Genomic DNA, 17,767 nt, shown 5'->3' with positions numbered 1-17,767 from the left:
GGTGAATAATTCATGAATTTGAAATGGTGATTTAGGTGAAACCAGCTGACTCGAATATTACATCGGACTCGAATATGAGATCTTTAGCTTCACACATTGACTACTCTATCACTAAATCAATATACGCACATATAATTATTAGAATTTTAGTTTTACCATATATATAGTTTGATGATTTAGGATAAACCTTCCAATTCAACGTTTGTGGGATGTAATAATAAGCTCAATAGTAATCAAATTTGCTATGCTAACATTTGAAGTACTATTACTAATGTCTAATAGTCGACCAGGTTCAGTGAATCAGCCAATAGAAATGTGAAGAAATAAAATAATCTCAGTGGATATGGCGCCATTAATGGAATCCCTCGTACTATTGTATTGCATCACAAAATCAAAATATTTTTGGCTCGTTATTATTATAATTTCAGTGTTTACTTTGAATTATATGAAAAATAATTAGAAAAATATTTAGATTATGTTCTCTATTATTAATTTTGATGAATTTATCATTTAAGTTATTGATCACTTTTTTTATCATCCAACGTTAATTCAGAAACAGAATAATGAATTGGCTTTTTTAATTTCTCGATATAAGTGTCAGAACAACGCTGTTTGGAGATCTATCCGAAAATTAAAATTATAACAAAATCCGAGAAAATTCTTTCATTCTCAATTATCCAAGCAAGAACTTTATGTAAGAGTCGAAGCACCAAAAGGAGAATTGGGAATTTTTCTGATCGGAGATCAGAGTGTTTTTCCTTGGAGATGGAAAATCTCGAAATGCAAGAACCTTCTCCAATTGGAAAAATATCGTCATTTTGATTCTTGGCATGCTTAAAATGAAAATGTGCTTTTGAAACATTTTCGAGCAATGCTAAAAGATTACAGTGACAAAATAGGACTCTTTCTTAGGGAATAAACTATGATGGATAAACCTTAGCTATGCAAGCTCTATGTGATGATGACTCCAATCTAAAACTTATTAGATGAATGAGAAGCGTCTTATCGATTAAATTGTGCTTCATTGTCTATTAGGGATGATGCAATCATTATATTGTTTAAATAAAATAAATGGTAGTATATTTCTCGGAACCCTCCAATCATGGCAGATATCCAAGAGTATTAACGTTAATGATAATGCAAAATTTCTATTTTTCAATAAGCTTATTTTCTATTTAGGTTTGAAGGATTGGAGACAGAAGCTAAGTATAAAATGATTATGTCTGCTCATAGCTTTCTTAGTTATTATATATCAGTCTCACACCCCCACGATCACTTCTCATCTGCCTAATTTATTAGATCATATATTTATGTATAATTTTCTTTGGATTAATCATGACCAGAATTGTTTAATATTTTAGACAAAGACTTGCACGTTGTGTGCCAGGTGTCGCTCCAATAACCCCAATCCGAACATCATATTTTGGTTAAATTTCTTGCCATCAACAATAATTAAGTATTAACCATATGTCACTCAGTTGCTCATTTGATTAAAAGATGCTAGTCCCTTGAATCACAGTTTTTAGTTAAATTCTAATAAATCATATAGTAAAAGTTTAAAAATAAAATATTAAATCATATATTTTTAATTTCTCAGAATAAGTAATAAAAATATCTTTGATGATGCTCGAAATGAAGTTGTTTAATTAAAATAAGAAAGGGACTGCGAAGAAAATAATTTAAAACTTATTTGATTCAATTAACGTTATTTTTAAGTATTATCAGAAGACGTCGTTGTGTATACTGGTGGACTGTGAAAAATAAATTGTGACTTTATTACCGAGTAATATAATATTAATTTTCATTCCCGCTTTGAGCTTAATCTGTTGTTTTAAGTGCCCCAAAGGTTGCATATTATTAATTATCTTCATTATTTGCTTGAATCAGTCCTCTATGAGTTGTCACATATTTAATTCTTCAATTCTTTTTTTTATGTCACTATTTAACTAAGATATTTAAATATTGGTATTATCGTTTACATACCTCACCAATAATTGGATAGCTACAACTATATATAAATACCTGTACTAGTTTGTGATCAACACAAGGCAGTTTGTAATTAACAATTCTCATATTCATTTCCCTGACTTGAAAACACAAGAATTAATATGGAATACGAAATGCCTCAAGTAGAGTGGAACGGAGTGATGTGCTCAGACGAGGAGGCCGAGTTCATGTCGCAGCTCCTAGGGAACTTCACTCTCCCGAATGAGTTCCCGGCCACTTTTCCGGCCAGCCGGGGCATTGATGAGGCCACAATGTGTTCATTATCACAAGGGAGTAGTAGTGGTTTAGTAGTGGCTTTGATCACTTCCCCTTCTCCAATCTCTCTCCACACACACCTACTTCTCTCCCTAACAACAATTTGATCACATTAATGGATTACTGCACCAACGATTTCTTGAACCGGGACGACAGCTCACAGTCGTCTAAACACGAACAAACGATGAAGGTCGAGGAGAAGATTAGCCACTCCAAGAAAAGATCTCGTGTCCCTTGTCAAGTAAGTAGTGCTAGGTTCAAAACATAATTTTTGAACTAATTTTTTTAAATTGAATTTATTTTCTTATATTTGATGCAATTGCAGATTCCAAGGAGCAACAAGAGCATGAAATGCAGCAATGAAGATAACCCTAACATTAGCAGCAATGCAGTGGTTTGTAGAAAGCAGCAGTCCTCGAGCAGCTGCTGCTCGGAAGATGAGTCGAATGAGGTCATTGGGACGACTTCCTGCTCCGGTTCCAAGGGCGGGCGGGCTCCCAATCCCAGTGGCAAAACACGTGCCAGTAGGGGTTCGGCTACCGATCCACAGAGCCTCTATGCAAGGGTATACATTCTCAAGCGAACTAATAAAATATTATTTTTCCTATCATAAAGAAAATAAATAGTCATTGCGACGTAAAAAAAGGATATAATTAAACGCTCTAGCGATTTTACCCTTGCTATTATAGTAAACGCAACTAATCACGAAATTTCAAATTTATTCAAATTTTATGCAAAAAGTCATGCACACACTATTAGTGATTTGAATCGCCTAAAAATATATTTTTTATAAAATATAGAAAATACAGCTCGTACCAATATTTTTTCCTGGATTCGTTCCTGTGTTAAAACGTACATTGATTTACTCGTGCAGAAAAGAAGAGAGAGAATCAACGAGAGGCTCAGAATCTTGCAAACCCTAGTCCCCAATGGAACAAAAGTAAGCATTGCACAAATACATTTTCATATATATGTAAATATAACTCTTTTTTCCAAAGAAATGAGGCTAAAAGAAATTCCGATTTATGATCTTAGGTTGACATCAGCACGATGCTGGAAGAGGCTGTTGAGTACGTGAAGTTCTTGCAACTCCAGATTAAGGTATTTGCGAAACCCTAATTTTATCAATCTAAAACTACGAAGTTTTGTTTGGATTTGTAAGTTGTAACACTTTCGGTTTATGCAGCTGTTGAGCTCCGATGATCAATGGATGTATGCTCCGATTGCCTACAATGGCATGGACATTGGACTCAATTTGAGACAACAATCTTCGTGAAGAAAACATATCAAAATCTTTGATGTTTTTTTTCTTTTTATTGCATGAAGATTAAATAATTAGTGCATAACATAAAGAGCGGCGGGTTGTATCTGAGGAAGGCTTATAATATTCATAATTCTTGTTTATTAATTGAAACCAAAAATCACTGGCTCATGTTTGAACTTCATGAATCGGACATATGTTTTTTTTAATTTTTAATTTTTTTAATTTTTTTTATGGTGAGAGCCATGATGATGGAATTGTATAGGTTGTGATTAAACAGTGGGATTACTGTTTTGTATATGTATAATAGCTGGAATTTGGTTTTATACCGTGAGTCAATTGTTATTCTTTTGTACTACTACTATTAAATTGTCATTTTATTGCATGCCATTATTTGTGTCTAGCTATTTCATAATTGTGAATTTGTATTTCCCAAATTGTGTGAAGCACAGGAATATAAAAAAATATTTCTAGTTAAAATGTAGAAAGTATTGTTATCGTGCAACAAACAATGCATGATTGAATTTGAACTATACATAATGGCGGCTTGATTGGGGAGATTAGGGTTAATTTATGTTCCTTTTTCCCTCTTACATTGAAAAAACAAATAAAAATGAAAGCGCATTTCGTTTACTTTCAAAACTGAAAATTTTGTTCCGAGATCTTAGGGGAAAAAGTAAAACTTTGGGAATTAAAAAAATAAAATAAATTGAGGACATTTTGTAAAAGAAACTAAAAGAAACTAAAGTTTGGGAAACTAAAGTAAATATGCCATTATTTTAAGTTCATTATTTGAAGTTCCGATAATTTTTTCAAGAAGATAAAAATTCAAATATCACCCAAAACAATTTTGTTTACACTCATAAAAGCATCATCTTTCTTATATTTACAGGTTTGTTCACATGCATAATTCGACGTGTCGCGTTGAATTCAATTCAGGAGAAAATCAAATCCGTAGTAATCAAGTTTTAAGTCCGTGAAAAGTACCAAATTTCGGTCATTATTTGTGGTTTTAGGAATAATTACTCCTATAATTAATTAGCTATCATTCTTTTTTGAGAAAAAAGGCATCTAATAACAGTATAACACCATGTTTTACATATAACAAATTTACCTTATAAGGACAAAATAAACAAAATAAATAGAGACATAATTACTTGCATTGAAATCTTTAAAAAATTGTCAAAATTGAGGGTGCAAAGAAAAGTACGTGGTCTACGTTGAAGACACAATTGTCCCTTACACATTAATCTCTTCTTTTTTTTTCTAAGAATGCTTTTGTTTCTTAATTTTAGTTGGGATGCCAAAATTGAAAACTCTTTCGTCTTGAATTGACAAAAAATGTCCTTAATCATTCATGCACTATGTACTTATAATCCTTGCTACAACACAAAATACCGTTGAGAACATTTTTAATGCACTCAAGGACGCTAATTTGTGTTTCAAAATATACCACCAACGGTTCAAAAAAAGTCCTTATTATTGGTGTCCCAACTAAAATTAGAGGACGCAAATGTAAGCATCCTAAAAAGCAAAAGATTAAGTTAATTTGTCCTAAATTGTTGTTATTATTTAAAATTTTAAACGCAAGTACGTCTTAATTTTTGTGTCCTTAAAAATAAGTTTTTTGTAGTGTACGTTAATTATGTGGATCGAAATCTAATTGAACAATTAAGGGAGATTTTCGTACAATTCTTCCCCTATACATAAAGTGATAAAGATAATGAATATGAATAAATAAGAACGATATATGTAAAGACTATATCGATGATTCAGTCATTTGTCGATCAATCACTTGTAACTAAAATTACGTCGATTGAGATTGGAACTTGTTGAATTGAAAGAAGAAGAAAAAGGAAAGACAATAAAAATGTTAGAATCTGCGCTCTTTTGTAAAGAAAAAATAATCGAAAAAAGAATTTTTTTTTAACTCCATTCATAAAAAAAAGTAAAACGAATAGAAAAAATACTCCTATATATCAAATTAAAGATCTTTAAATGATCTTTCATTTAAAATACATATTGTATTTTACCCGGAATAAATAGTATGAAAAAAAATCTGTTTAAATGAGGAAAAATAACAAGAAAATTAATTGAGATGCAACTAATTGGAGATTTTGGAATTGTACATAAAAAAATTAAAAGGAAGTGTTCTGATCATGTCAATGTTGTAACATTATTGCAATACAATACATCATCAATATAAAAAAGTCAGTTTAGCTAGGTTTGGCTCGGATAGGAATTCTGGGTTCATGTCATCATTATTAGAATATTAAAAATTAACAAATCTGATACTATAAAATTAATCAAACCGTTCAATCTAGATTCAAATCTATAGTACACATTCAATTAATTCCAGATGATTTTGATGTCCACACACCACACTCACAAGTTATGAATCTTGGACCAAGTAGTTGATCAAATGGTATCTCATTAATTAGGATTGATTATTATGATACTAATCATTCATCCATATTAATTCAACCACCAGTCCTTATACAACTGAGATTTAATTTTATTTGACCTACATTTGTTTAAATACAATAATCTTGATTTTAAGCAACAATTAAATCTGGGCTCTAATTATCAAGCCAGGAGGGGGCAGCCCTGGCAGTTAAGAGAGCCTAATTTCCCCTTAAAATCAATACTTTTTTTTTAATTGTAACTGGAGAGGGAAATGAACCAATAAGAATATACGATCTGGACATATTAATAAAGTATGAATAAATTCTTGATTCAGATTTGGACCCATAATACTGATATGAAAAAAGTATCTCTCCATGTAATATTTATAGACTTTCTCATCAAGATCCATGTCTTAATGTATAATATATATCTAAATACAAAAAATAACCGGCAACATGGGTTTAATTAGTTATAAAAAAGCTCCACCAATGATTAATAAATGTCTACATAGATATCCCCTTCAAATACAATATCATTATAATGCATATGAACTACACTTCATCAAGTTCAATAATAATAATATAATTATTTATTATTATGAGTATTCGATATTCATTGAAATGGTAAATTTATAAGCCTTAGGATCCCAATATTACTAAATTTAAATTTGTGTTTAGCACATTTGAATTTTAGAAAACCGTCATTTACCCCATTCATTCTTGTCTTCTTAAATCAGCTAGATATGGAACAAATGTAAGAGCAAGAAACTGTGGTAATAAACTGATGAGTAAATATATTTCTCTAAACAATTGGGGAAACCAGATTCCACAATATACAAATCAGTCGAATCCAATCTCATCATCAACTTCATTCATTCATTCATATCTCAACTCATTATTTATGTCATGAGTAATCTTGAGATATCTACATATTCATATGCAACAAGTGTTCATCATGAACTATTCAATTTAATAAAATCAAGAACATCTTGAGAAGTTGCATATTATTAAATGAGTTCCAAATTGTCCTGGCATATCCGTACCATTCTTATGTAACAACCCATTCATTATTAACTAATGCTACCTCCGCTTCTATCTAGTTGAGACGTTTCTTTTGGACACAAAGATTAAAGAAAATGTTTTTAGTTAGTTAAGTAGAGTGATAATAAAATAGGAGTGAGAAGTAAGTGAGATTAAGTATAGTGTATTTTGCCATAAAAGGAAACAAATGAGTAGATTATAGCGAGACAGTCCAAAAAAAATACAACTCAACCATAGTGCGACTTAGGAAGTAAATCATGTTTGACTCTCTCTCTCTCTCTGTGCAACAAGAAACATGCTATCACGATGAAGACACACTCCCTAGAGAAGAAACAGAAAAGAAAAGGATTGAATTGATTTAGGAGGCACAAGCTGTCACATGCTACCAAATCTTTTTCTTATAGTAGTAGTAACCTCAAACACAATACTGACTCAAACATGTCTGCATATTAAAAGACATCAGGTTGATTCTCATTCCAACTGTACATATCATTCAAATAATATGTAAGTCTTCCTTCAAAGTTCAAACCCATTGTTGGAGGTGGAAGGTCAGCTACACGAGCCCCCACAATCCCACATCACCCTTAACTTTCAAGCACATTGCATATTATTGAGATATATATTCACATGTAAGTCATTTCACACCGAAAATTAATGTGAAGTAATTAAAACCTAACATGGTAATAAACAGATCTCTCATTCACACACTTACTATCACCATTTGTTTTAGGATGAAACCGCACTAGGGTTTGGTTGATATCCCCTTCATGGTAGAAGAACAGATCAACTAATATAGTTATAAAAACCTATTCCTTATATTTTAAGAGATTAATTAACATAATTTTCACACCTTTTCAATGTGGGAGAGGATACATCTTGTTAGAACACATCAGTACTTAAATTCAGTACCTAATGTATCGCTCTTTGGATAACAACAAACACAAAGAGTGATGAAAACAGATTACATTTTGGAAATCAAGCTATTAGACTTAGTCTAAGATATGACTCATCAATTCATATCTGTTACTTTGTATCATATCTGTCATATACTCAGGAACAAAACCATTTTGTCGTCACCAAATAATCCACATGTTGTATTTCAAATCTCAGATTTTGTCTCTCAAATTACAATCCTAAATGAATAAATTATCGATGGTGCTATGTAATATATGTTGATGTTGATTGTATATTGTGTGATTTCATTTTCTAATGTCTGTAGGGCATTGCCTCAGTGCGTGTAGCGTCTATATTTGAAATCAAAATTTTCCAGGACATGAAAAGAAATACCAATTATAAATTTCATAATACTCTGTAGAATTATAATTGGAGCCTTTAGTTCCAAATCCAACATTTGGCACCACAAAAGTATTTGGACTTTGGATTTGAATCAAAATTTCAAATCTCTCAATTCCTCAATTCGAATTCTATATCCAAAAATTATATATGATTCTAGTTGCTTGTATGTTTTGTTATAAATTTCTTGTTTCTCCAATTTATGTAATAGAATTTATTATCACTTGGTTTGTCACATGTACACCCAATATACACACTATACACATTACTCATATATACTAGATGCACACACACACTACACGCGCATTGCTCACAATATACACAGTGCCCTGACGATTAAATAGGAAAGAAGATGATGGAATTCTTGTCTAATCACGCTCGGTCGATTGGGTGTTGAAAGGCGATTCTTGATTGCAAGTATTACAACATGTCGTTTTATAATAGGTGTGGTTTCAGATTTTGAAGTATTTTAGCTCTTGAAAAATTGATCATTTGGTTTGTTTGATGAAATTTCGAGTGGTGAGTTGTTGTTTTTCTTTGTTCTACACAGTGCCCTGCTCGGACTGGTAGCGGCGCATGCTCTGGAACATATACTTCTTCCCTCCTTAAATTTTGTTGCATTTTTATTCATTTCCGTCCGTCCCATAAAAAATTTGTCACATTTCACTTTTTACCATTTTTTATAGTGGACCACTGGAACTCATATTTCACAAACTCATTCGAACTTTATATATATATATATATAGGGATAGGGATGTATTCATTTCCTTTTTGTATCTTTTCTCCTATTTCCTTCTTAATTTCAGCCTCACGATTTTGTCATCCGACGGTTAGATTGGTGCCACGTGTCATTTAAATTTTCAGTTGAATAATGCACACCGACTAATAATGCACCATTATAGTGTAATAATGCAGATTTTCAGTTGAATAATGCACACCGACTAATAATGCACCATTATAGTGTAATAATGCAGATCATCTGGACCGTTGATGAATGAGATCTAACGGCCCATATTAAGAAGAATAAAGGATCTAAGGGATGAATAGGAGAATAACACAATCCGGGATATATATAGGATAGTGATCAAGATATAACTAATCTTAAGTGTATAACTAGAGAACAATTCTCAGTCACTCATTATCTTAATCCAATGATCAAAATAAGTACACATTTTTAGTTAATAAAAATTGCATAAGGGTATTTTAGGAAATTAACTTTATTCTCATCTTCCCCTAACGCTAATTGCTGGTGTGTAGTCTCCAGATTTCCTCCAATTCCTTGGGGGAGAGGTTGGAGGCGTCGGCTTCGTAGTGAGACGGATCGATGTCGTCGCCTTCGCAGAGGAGGACACCTTAAGAATTTGTGCATCCATGTCATACGATTTGAGAATTGGAGAAGCAGATTCATACCGACGAAATCGACGAACTTGTTTTTACGAACGCTGCGTCTGGAGACGATGAGAACGCGAGGCAAGATCACAGAGAGATCAACAGCAGCCACACGCAGAAGTAAAATACGCCGAGCAAAATCAAATCGAGAGAAGAATTTGTAAAAATCAGAAATAGTATGTTTTTGCTGATTAAAGTTTCGATGATGAGGTTTTCTTAACTGTTAATTCGTAATGAAATTAAATTGTTAATGGAGAGAATATACAGCTGGGCCCTAACGTCAAATTGATATAAAAATGGCTTTACATGTACTCGGAAATGATGTGGAGGAATTAGCGAAGATGCCGTTTTGATGAAAAGCTGTTGTCGTTTACTCATTTTTCATTTTTTAAATTCATTTTTTCTGCCCCACAAAAGCATTATTTTACTTCACTCTCGTTTACAAAACACATCAATCTTAGGCATGATTTTACTTCACTCTTGTTTACAAATCAGAATAAGAGTGATGTGTTTTGTGAACAAGAGTGAAGTAAAATCAGAATAAGAGTGATGTGTTTTGTGAACAAGAGTGAAGCGTTTTCTGAACAAGAGTGAAGTAAAATCAGAATAAGAGTGATGTGTTTTGTGAACAAGAGTGAAGTAAAATTAGAATAAGAGTGATGTGTTTGTGAACAAGAGTGAAGTGTTTTCTGAACAAGAGTGAAGTGTTTTGTGAACAAGAGTGAAGTAAAATCAGAATAAGAGTGATGTGCTTTGTGAACAAGAGTGAAGTGTTTTCTGAACAAGAGTGAAGTAAAATCAGAATAAGAGTGATGTAATTTGTGAACAAGAGTGAAGTAAAATCAGAATAAGAGTGATGTGTTTTGTGAACAAGAGTGAAGTGTTTTCTGAACAAGAGTGAAGTAAAATCAGAATAAGAGTGATGTGTTTTGTGAACAAGAGTGAAGTAAAATCAGAATAAGAGTGATGTGTTTTGTGAATAAGAGTGAAGTAAAATCAGAATAAGAGTGATGTGTTTTGTGAACAAGAATGAAACGTTTTCTAAACAAGAGTGAAGTAAAATCAGAATAAGAGTTATGTGTTTTGTGAATAAGAGTGAAGTAAAATCAGAATAAGAGTGATGTGTTTTGTGAACAAGAGTGAAGTGTTTTCTGAACAAGAGTGAAGTGTACTCGGAAATGATGTGGAGGAATTGACGAAGATGCCGTTTTGATGAAAAGCTGTTGTCGTTTACTCATTTTTCATTTTTTTAAATTCATTTTTCTGCCCCACAAAAGCATTATTTTTCTTCACTCTCGTTTACAAAACACATCACTCTTAGGCATGATTTTACTTCACTCTTGTTTACAAAACACATCACTCTTGGCATGATTTTACTTCACTCTTGTTTACAAAACACATCACTCTTGGCATGATTTTACTAAACTCTTGTTTACAAAACACATCACTCTTAGGCATGATTTTACTTCACTCTTGTTTACAAAACACATCACTCTTGGCATGATTTTACTTCACTCTTAGGCATGATTTTACTTCACTCTTATTTACAAAATACATCACTCTTAGGCATGATTTTACTTCACTCTTGTTTACAAAACACATCACTCTTAGGCATGATTTTACTTCACTCTTGTTAACAAAACACATCACTCTTGGCATGATTTTACTTCACTCTTAGGCATGATTTTACTTCACTCTTGTTTACAAAATACATCACTCTTAGGCATGATTTTACTTCACTCTTGTTTACAAAACACATCACTCTTATTCTGATTTTACTTCACTCTTGTTCACAAAACACATCACTCTTATTCTGATTTTACTTCACTCTTGTTAACAAAACACATCACTCTTATTCTGATTTTACTTCACTCTTATCATCTGCTTAAAATTCAGCTAGTCAATTGATCAAACACCTTCTAGCATCAGCATTTACAAATTTCTCTCTGATCAAATAAATAATTAAGAATGAAAATTTAGCCGAATTAGAAGAGGATGAACTTCAATTACTATTATTACAAGAATTTCCGTAGCTCAATTCGCCGTATTTATAGCTGAAACCGATCGCCGCCTTTGCTCGGGCAAATTCTAGCTTTGATGAACAGAGCTCCGAATTCTTCAATAATTCTTGAATTCACATACAACATTCAGCAACCTAAGAGTAATTAAACTCAATTTCGAGCCGGAATTCCCATACCGGATGATGATTCCGGCGAGCAGCGACTTGTCGATCACCGTCTTCAGCTTCACATTCTTCGGCCCGGTCAGCTTCTGCGCGCGCTTCACGATCTCCGCCAGATGCTGCGGCTCCAGCTCCACCACCGACGCCACTGTCGCCACCTCCGTCTCCGACAGCCGGTTCGCGATCAGCTCGAACTCCGCCGCGATCTCCTTGATCAGATCCACTCGCTTCATGTCCGTGAAGTTAACCTTCAAATGAAGTAAAAATTTACATAATCTAATTTTTTTGTGCAATGACCATTATACCCCTACCTTGTTATTATGGAGTAAATTTGTGATTGAGGGAACTAATTTATCCTTAAATTCAAAAATTAACCCTAGCCCTTGATTTTGTTGATCTTGTGGTTGTGATTTGTTCTCTAGTTATTTGGTTAAGAGGTGTTTGTCATAGATCACTACCCTATATATATATATATATATATATATATATATATATATAAGACACACTCTCCACTAATTTTTTCCAATTCACTTTCTATAACATTTTTTAAAATTCGTGTCCGATCAAAATGTAATAAAATTTGAGGGACAGATGGAGTAAAAAAAATCATGCAGCCGCCGACTGCTACATGGCAGCCGGCATTTCAGCAGAGATTGTGACAAATTATTTTGTGTTATGTTGTTCCATATTATAAAAATTTACTAGTAACTTATTTTGATTTATTATTTATCTACATGAAATTTTAGCGTAGAATTTTATTATTAAAGATGTACATTAAATATATCGAACACTAAGCGTAACAATAAGCATCACACAACACACACAAAGCCTCTACTAATCTTGAGATGTATGAATAAATTGTGCAAAAATACTGAACAATATTTCATCTAATAAAACACAAAAGTTGCATCTTATTAAAATGAGCTCCAAACACACCATTTTAATCCGTGGCATACGGCAACATACATACCATTATTGACTACTACACACTAATGCTACAACTAACAATGTTCGAACTCACCCTGCATCAACAAACATCCAAGATACACGGCCCCGACTCAGGCATTCGCATGCATAAACACGTCACGTTGATCTCATCGTATCTATAATCAACAAATCGTTCCAAAACTATATGAATTCGACCTTCAAAACCATTGTTGGAGATACAAAGTGCCATTGCATTGAGAATCACGGTCAAGCACGATCTATATCCACGTGATTTGGTACTTCGTTCTGGCTGTCCAGAGGCATGTATTGGGCCATTATAGCCCTAATCTCCGAGTCCATATACGACTGAAGAGGAAAACATATTTTACTAGTAAGATGGTTGAGACTCGAATACGCTTCAATTACATATAGTTCTTAGTCATGAAGCAGCTAGGAATTCGTAGGAAAGTGATGGATAGATCGAAAAACTTACCCTCAGCCTCTGTTTGTACACAAGATAACCGCCACCACCGGCTAAACCCAATACGATCAAAACAAGCCAAACAGCGCCCCCAACCATACTTCACCTCGGAAGCACTCGTACCTGCACAAATAATGAAATACGAATGAAATGAGGAAAACTAATATAGATAGATAGATAGTACTCCCTCCGTCCCACAAGAATATGCACTCTTTCCTTTTTAATCTGTCCCACAAGAATATGCACTTTCCAATTTTAGAAACTCTTTTGAGGTGACACTCATTCTCCACTAACAATACTTTAATTACTTTTTCTCTCTACCTCTCTTACTTCACCAATTTTGCATTAAAACTTGTGTCGAACTTACTGATGCAGGTATCTTGGTCCCTCATATATAGCAGGCCGCTACTACAAGTGCACTCGTAGCTCCCCCATGTGTTTCTGCAGTTGCATTCGTTGCATTGACAAGCTTTCTTCTCCTTACATTCATTAATATCTGTGTGTTAAAACGTAAAAGGTTATAAATTGTGAGAAGGTGTTTACTTTGCATGAAAAACAAGAACAGAATTGCTCAAAAAAGCATAGACAAAGCGATGAAAAAGACGATTGCTAACAAGCTTAATGTTTCTATACCTTGTTTTTAAGTTACTCGGAAAAAAATATTCTTTTGGCATCAACAGATTGCTCAAAATTTGTATGGGATGTTGATCTTGAAAAATATTGAAGCTGTCATGTAATCGAAAAGATTGCAAATTCTAGCAAATATTGTAAATTCTTTATTTAATTTGGTTCACATAGTTGTATTAGGTGGGGCAGTATTGGGTTAATAGAACCGTCTAGCATGGTGAACTGAGCTTCAAAGCAACATAAGAAAGTTGTGCAGAAAGTTCTTTACCTTCACAATGTTTAACACCGTCACCGTTGAATCCAGGAGGGCATTTGCATTTTCCATCATCACTATCCTGTTAAAAATGTACTAAAAAATTCATTCGTATCCAACTAAAAAGCTTCGCATGATGACACAGTTTTAAGGTTAACTAACCACACAAGCAGAGAAAGTGACCCCATCTCTCTTTTCACCCCAGCAGCCTCCGTTATTTATTCTGCATCGACCAGGCCCACTTGCTGCACAAGCAGAACGAATGTGAGTAGTTTTCGATGCTCAAAGGGGCAAGATAAGTTAGTCCATCCAAACTACTTGGTACTCACATTTGGCAAACAAATAAACAACAATGATCCTTAACATACCAGAACAAGATCTGTAACCATCTCCCCTGAATTGCACGCCGTTAACTACTGGGCATTCACACACTCTTCCTCGAAATGTGTCCTGAACACCAAATATGTAAGAAAAGGAAAAACTTGAGACAAAACAATATTTATTTTTATTAAAAAATCACCTTGCAAGCTGTAACATTTGCTGCCTTGTCTTCCCAGCAGCCACCGTTATTGTGCAAGCACTCATTTGTTTCTACATCTGCAGCTAGAGAGTATCAGTTTCGATTTCACAGTCATATAATCGCACTCAACCTTTTAATTACTCAGGAAAAGCATACCGCCATTTAAACAAACAGATGGCTCCGTAGTTTCTTCAAAACCAGCACATATAGCTTTCAAGACAGCACCTTTCTCCAACTTCCCTGAAAGCAGACACGTCAAGAGAAGGTGGTATTTGACTATCTTGATGCATTTCTACATAAGGTTGCTAACAGACCTCGATACTGGCGATTGTTCACGACAAGGGTAGGCAAAATGGTTACATCTCCACGCGATCCTTTACCAATCTACAATTTGGCATATGAAATGATTGTTAACAGGCAATAACATAATACAAAGACTATTTTCCCAAAAGAGATGTTCAAACACTCACTTGAGCTTCCTGCTCTTCTTTCAGAACTGGATTGTCCGCATCAGCATCAGGGTCGCCCATGCACATTTCAATTTTACTCCGATCAAGACCTGATACAGAAGCAATCATAAGATAATTTCATTTTGTGGTAAACCAACATGTTTATGAACAAAGAGTGGAGTCTACCTAAAGATTTGATAACCTCTTCGGCACACTCCTTGCCGTATTTCTTCTCCTTCATGGGACATCTGATATGGAAGTCAGTAACATAGTCCCACCAAATCCACGGCTTTCGGGTCTCATTTGCCACTCTGAAAACACATAGCTGTCTCAAGTTCTCAAGCACCACATCTTTTCCATCATAACCAGAGCTGAAATCTTGCTCCGGGTCCGGAGCACAGTATCGCCCATGGTTGAGGCATTGCGACTTGCATTGCTTGCTCACAGTGAACGCCTCAGGGCAGTACCACGTGATATAGTGCGGAGTAAACTGAGTATAGCCACCTTGCTCGAGCATTAGAGCTGCACCCTTAAAATCCTTCAAGAACTCCATCAACATATCACACTTAACCCCACACTCGTCATTGCTGTTAGTCCACAGTTCATACTCCACTCGTTCATCCGGGTGGGGGACGGATTCCCTCCAGTCGAGGTTCACATTCACCATATCTCCATTACCAAGTGATTTCTTTAGCTGCTCACCGAAAGCCTTATCAATCAGCGCAGAAGGTACTGTTATATTCGCAATATACTCTGCAGCTGCACGATCCTCTTCGGGTGAGTCCATCGTGATCAATGGCTCATCGCGGTGGTCAGCCACTAGAACAGCAGCTGCACCAGCATTCTGAGCATTCCAAACTTTCAAAGCAAAGAAGCAATCTGCAACAAAGAGTATAACACCATAAACTCCCCAACTCCTCTGTTCAATAAGCTAAACTAACTACAGAAACTTCCTAAATCAAGAATGCCTCAGCAATCACAAGACAGGGAATCTTGAAATTACTTGAAACAGAAACTATCTCAACAATCACAAGGGTATATCAGGAAATAAATTAGTTTACCTAAATTAAACCCCCAAGCACAAAGCTGAAAATCACATGAAACCCCCCTAAAAAGATGCGAAGTTGAAGGAGAGGTATGCATGCTAATTAACTAACTCAACCTCAATTACAAAAGATGCCATAAATTAAATACCAAAAAACAAGAAATTGAACAAAACACACAAATACCTCCACGATCAACAAGCACAAAGGTGGGTAAAGCTCCAGGCTTGGACTTGAAAGAAATCCCAGAATCTTCAAATTTTTGGCAGCCCTTTCTATTATCCTTTGGATACACCACAGTTCCAGCCATGCTTCCACCATATTGCGGAATCCCAAAGTTGCCGATGGCACTATCGTAATTTCCCTTAATGCTTTCCGGCGACAGCACTTTCAGGCTGTTCTTCTCCACCAGAAACCGACCCATCGCTGATTCCGCCCAAATCAGAAGCAGAAAAGGCAGCAAGATTGCAGCTTTCGATCTTCCACAACGCCCCATTTGCTGCAACAAGCGAGAATGCCAGGTTTTTGTTTGTGTTCGGGGATTTTTTGCTAGATTTCTTGCTAAAGCTAGAACACGCAGTGAGTGTGTGTCTATGCGTGAGGCTTCTAGGTGTGGGGAGTGGAAAATGGTGGAAATCCTAGCTAATAAAGAGTAAATAAACAGTGGAGATTTTGATGGAGTTGTCTGTTTGTGTCTTGATAGTGGAGCTAGAGACACGTTTTTGGTGATTCATGGAGTAATTTATTTTCGAATTGAATATCTAATCAAAAAACAACACGAATACAATTGCGTTTAATGTTTTATCCAAATCTATTAACTTGAACAAAATTTAATCCATTGGCGAAAATAGTTTTCTGTTTTCAGTGAAAAGCAGACTCCCGAAAAATAAAAAACAAATCCTTTTAATTTTTTTTAAAAAAGAATAGCTTTGTTTTTAATTCGGGAAACAATGAAAGAATATTCAAGTAATTTTATCAAAATAATAAATTAGAACAGTTTTTTTTTTTAGAGATTTCAGAAAAAAGGGGCTCAATTCGTAGGCTTTTCGAAATATGGGACCGTAGCGTGCGAATTTTTCGAAATAATGTATTTTCAATTTTTTTATGTATTTTTACTTCTTTTTTCATATTATTTCTTTCACTATATTTAACAATTGACCAAGTATCCCTAATATTTTTTAACACAATTTTTAATTTATTTTATTCCATCAACCACATCTCCAGCTCCTAACCCTCCCACGCTCTCATGGCGGAAAATGCCCATTTCAATTCCTCCGCCCACCAAGGCGAAATTCCTTCACAATTGCATAAACCATTTGCTAATCTAACTGATCTAACTGTAAAGGTCCCACCATCCAATTTCAATTTTCTTTCATGTATTTGCATTCATGTAATCTGCAAATTAAATCAAACCTTAAAGAACACGGAATTGAATTAAGAATTTAACTGGGAAAAATGAGGCAGTTCGAGCTGGAATGGCACCGAGCAGCAGTTGTAATATACGCCTGCTGGAGGCAGCGGCGAACTGCGACAGCAGCGGTTTGACTGAGGACAGCAGTAGCAGCTGCCCTCGGAGGACAGAAGGCAACCCGTAACGAAGAAGAAGAAGAGCCGAGATCTTCTTTTGTGAGAGG

At 34.6% G+C, this 17,767-nt stretch overlaps 1 protein-coding gene and 1 pseudogene across 1 annotated transcript; one reads left to right on the top strand and one right to left on the bottom strand.

Annotated features, from left to right (window-relative positions):
* The first annotated feature begins 2,377 nt into the window (after positions 1 to 2,377).
* LOC121790788 (transcription factor bHLH84-like) lies at positions 2,378 to 3,538 on the top strand. The gene is made up of 5 exons (XM_042188907.1): positions 2,378 to 2,503; positions 2,588 to 2,827; positions 3,137 to 3,202; positions 3,298 to 3,363; positions 3,449 to 3,538. The coding sequence occupies exons 1-5, from the start codon at positions 2,378 to 2,380 to the stop codon at positions 3,536 to 3,538; spliced, it is 588 nt and encodes a 195-aa protein (XP_042044841.1).
* Positions 3,539 to 12,724: 9,186 nt separating this feature from the next.
* Positions 12,725 to 16,818, bottom strand: LOC121790786 (annotated as a pseudogene).
* Between the last annotated feature and the right edge of the window lie 949 nt (positions 16,819 to 17,767).

Source organism: Salvia splendens, unplaced genomic scaffold (genome assembly GCF_004379255.2).
Source record: "Salvia splendens isolate huo1 unplaced genomic scaffold, SspV2 ctg621, whole genome shotgun sequence".
In the NCBI taxonomy this organism is placed as follows: Eukaryota; Viridiplantae; Streptophyta; class Magnoliopsida; order Lamiales; family Lamiaceae; genus Salvia; species Salvia splendens.
The sequence above is the reverse complement of the archived record's forward strand: the minus strand, read 5'-3'. Positions and strand labels throughout refer to the sequence as shown.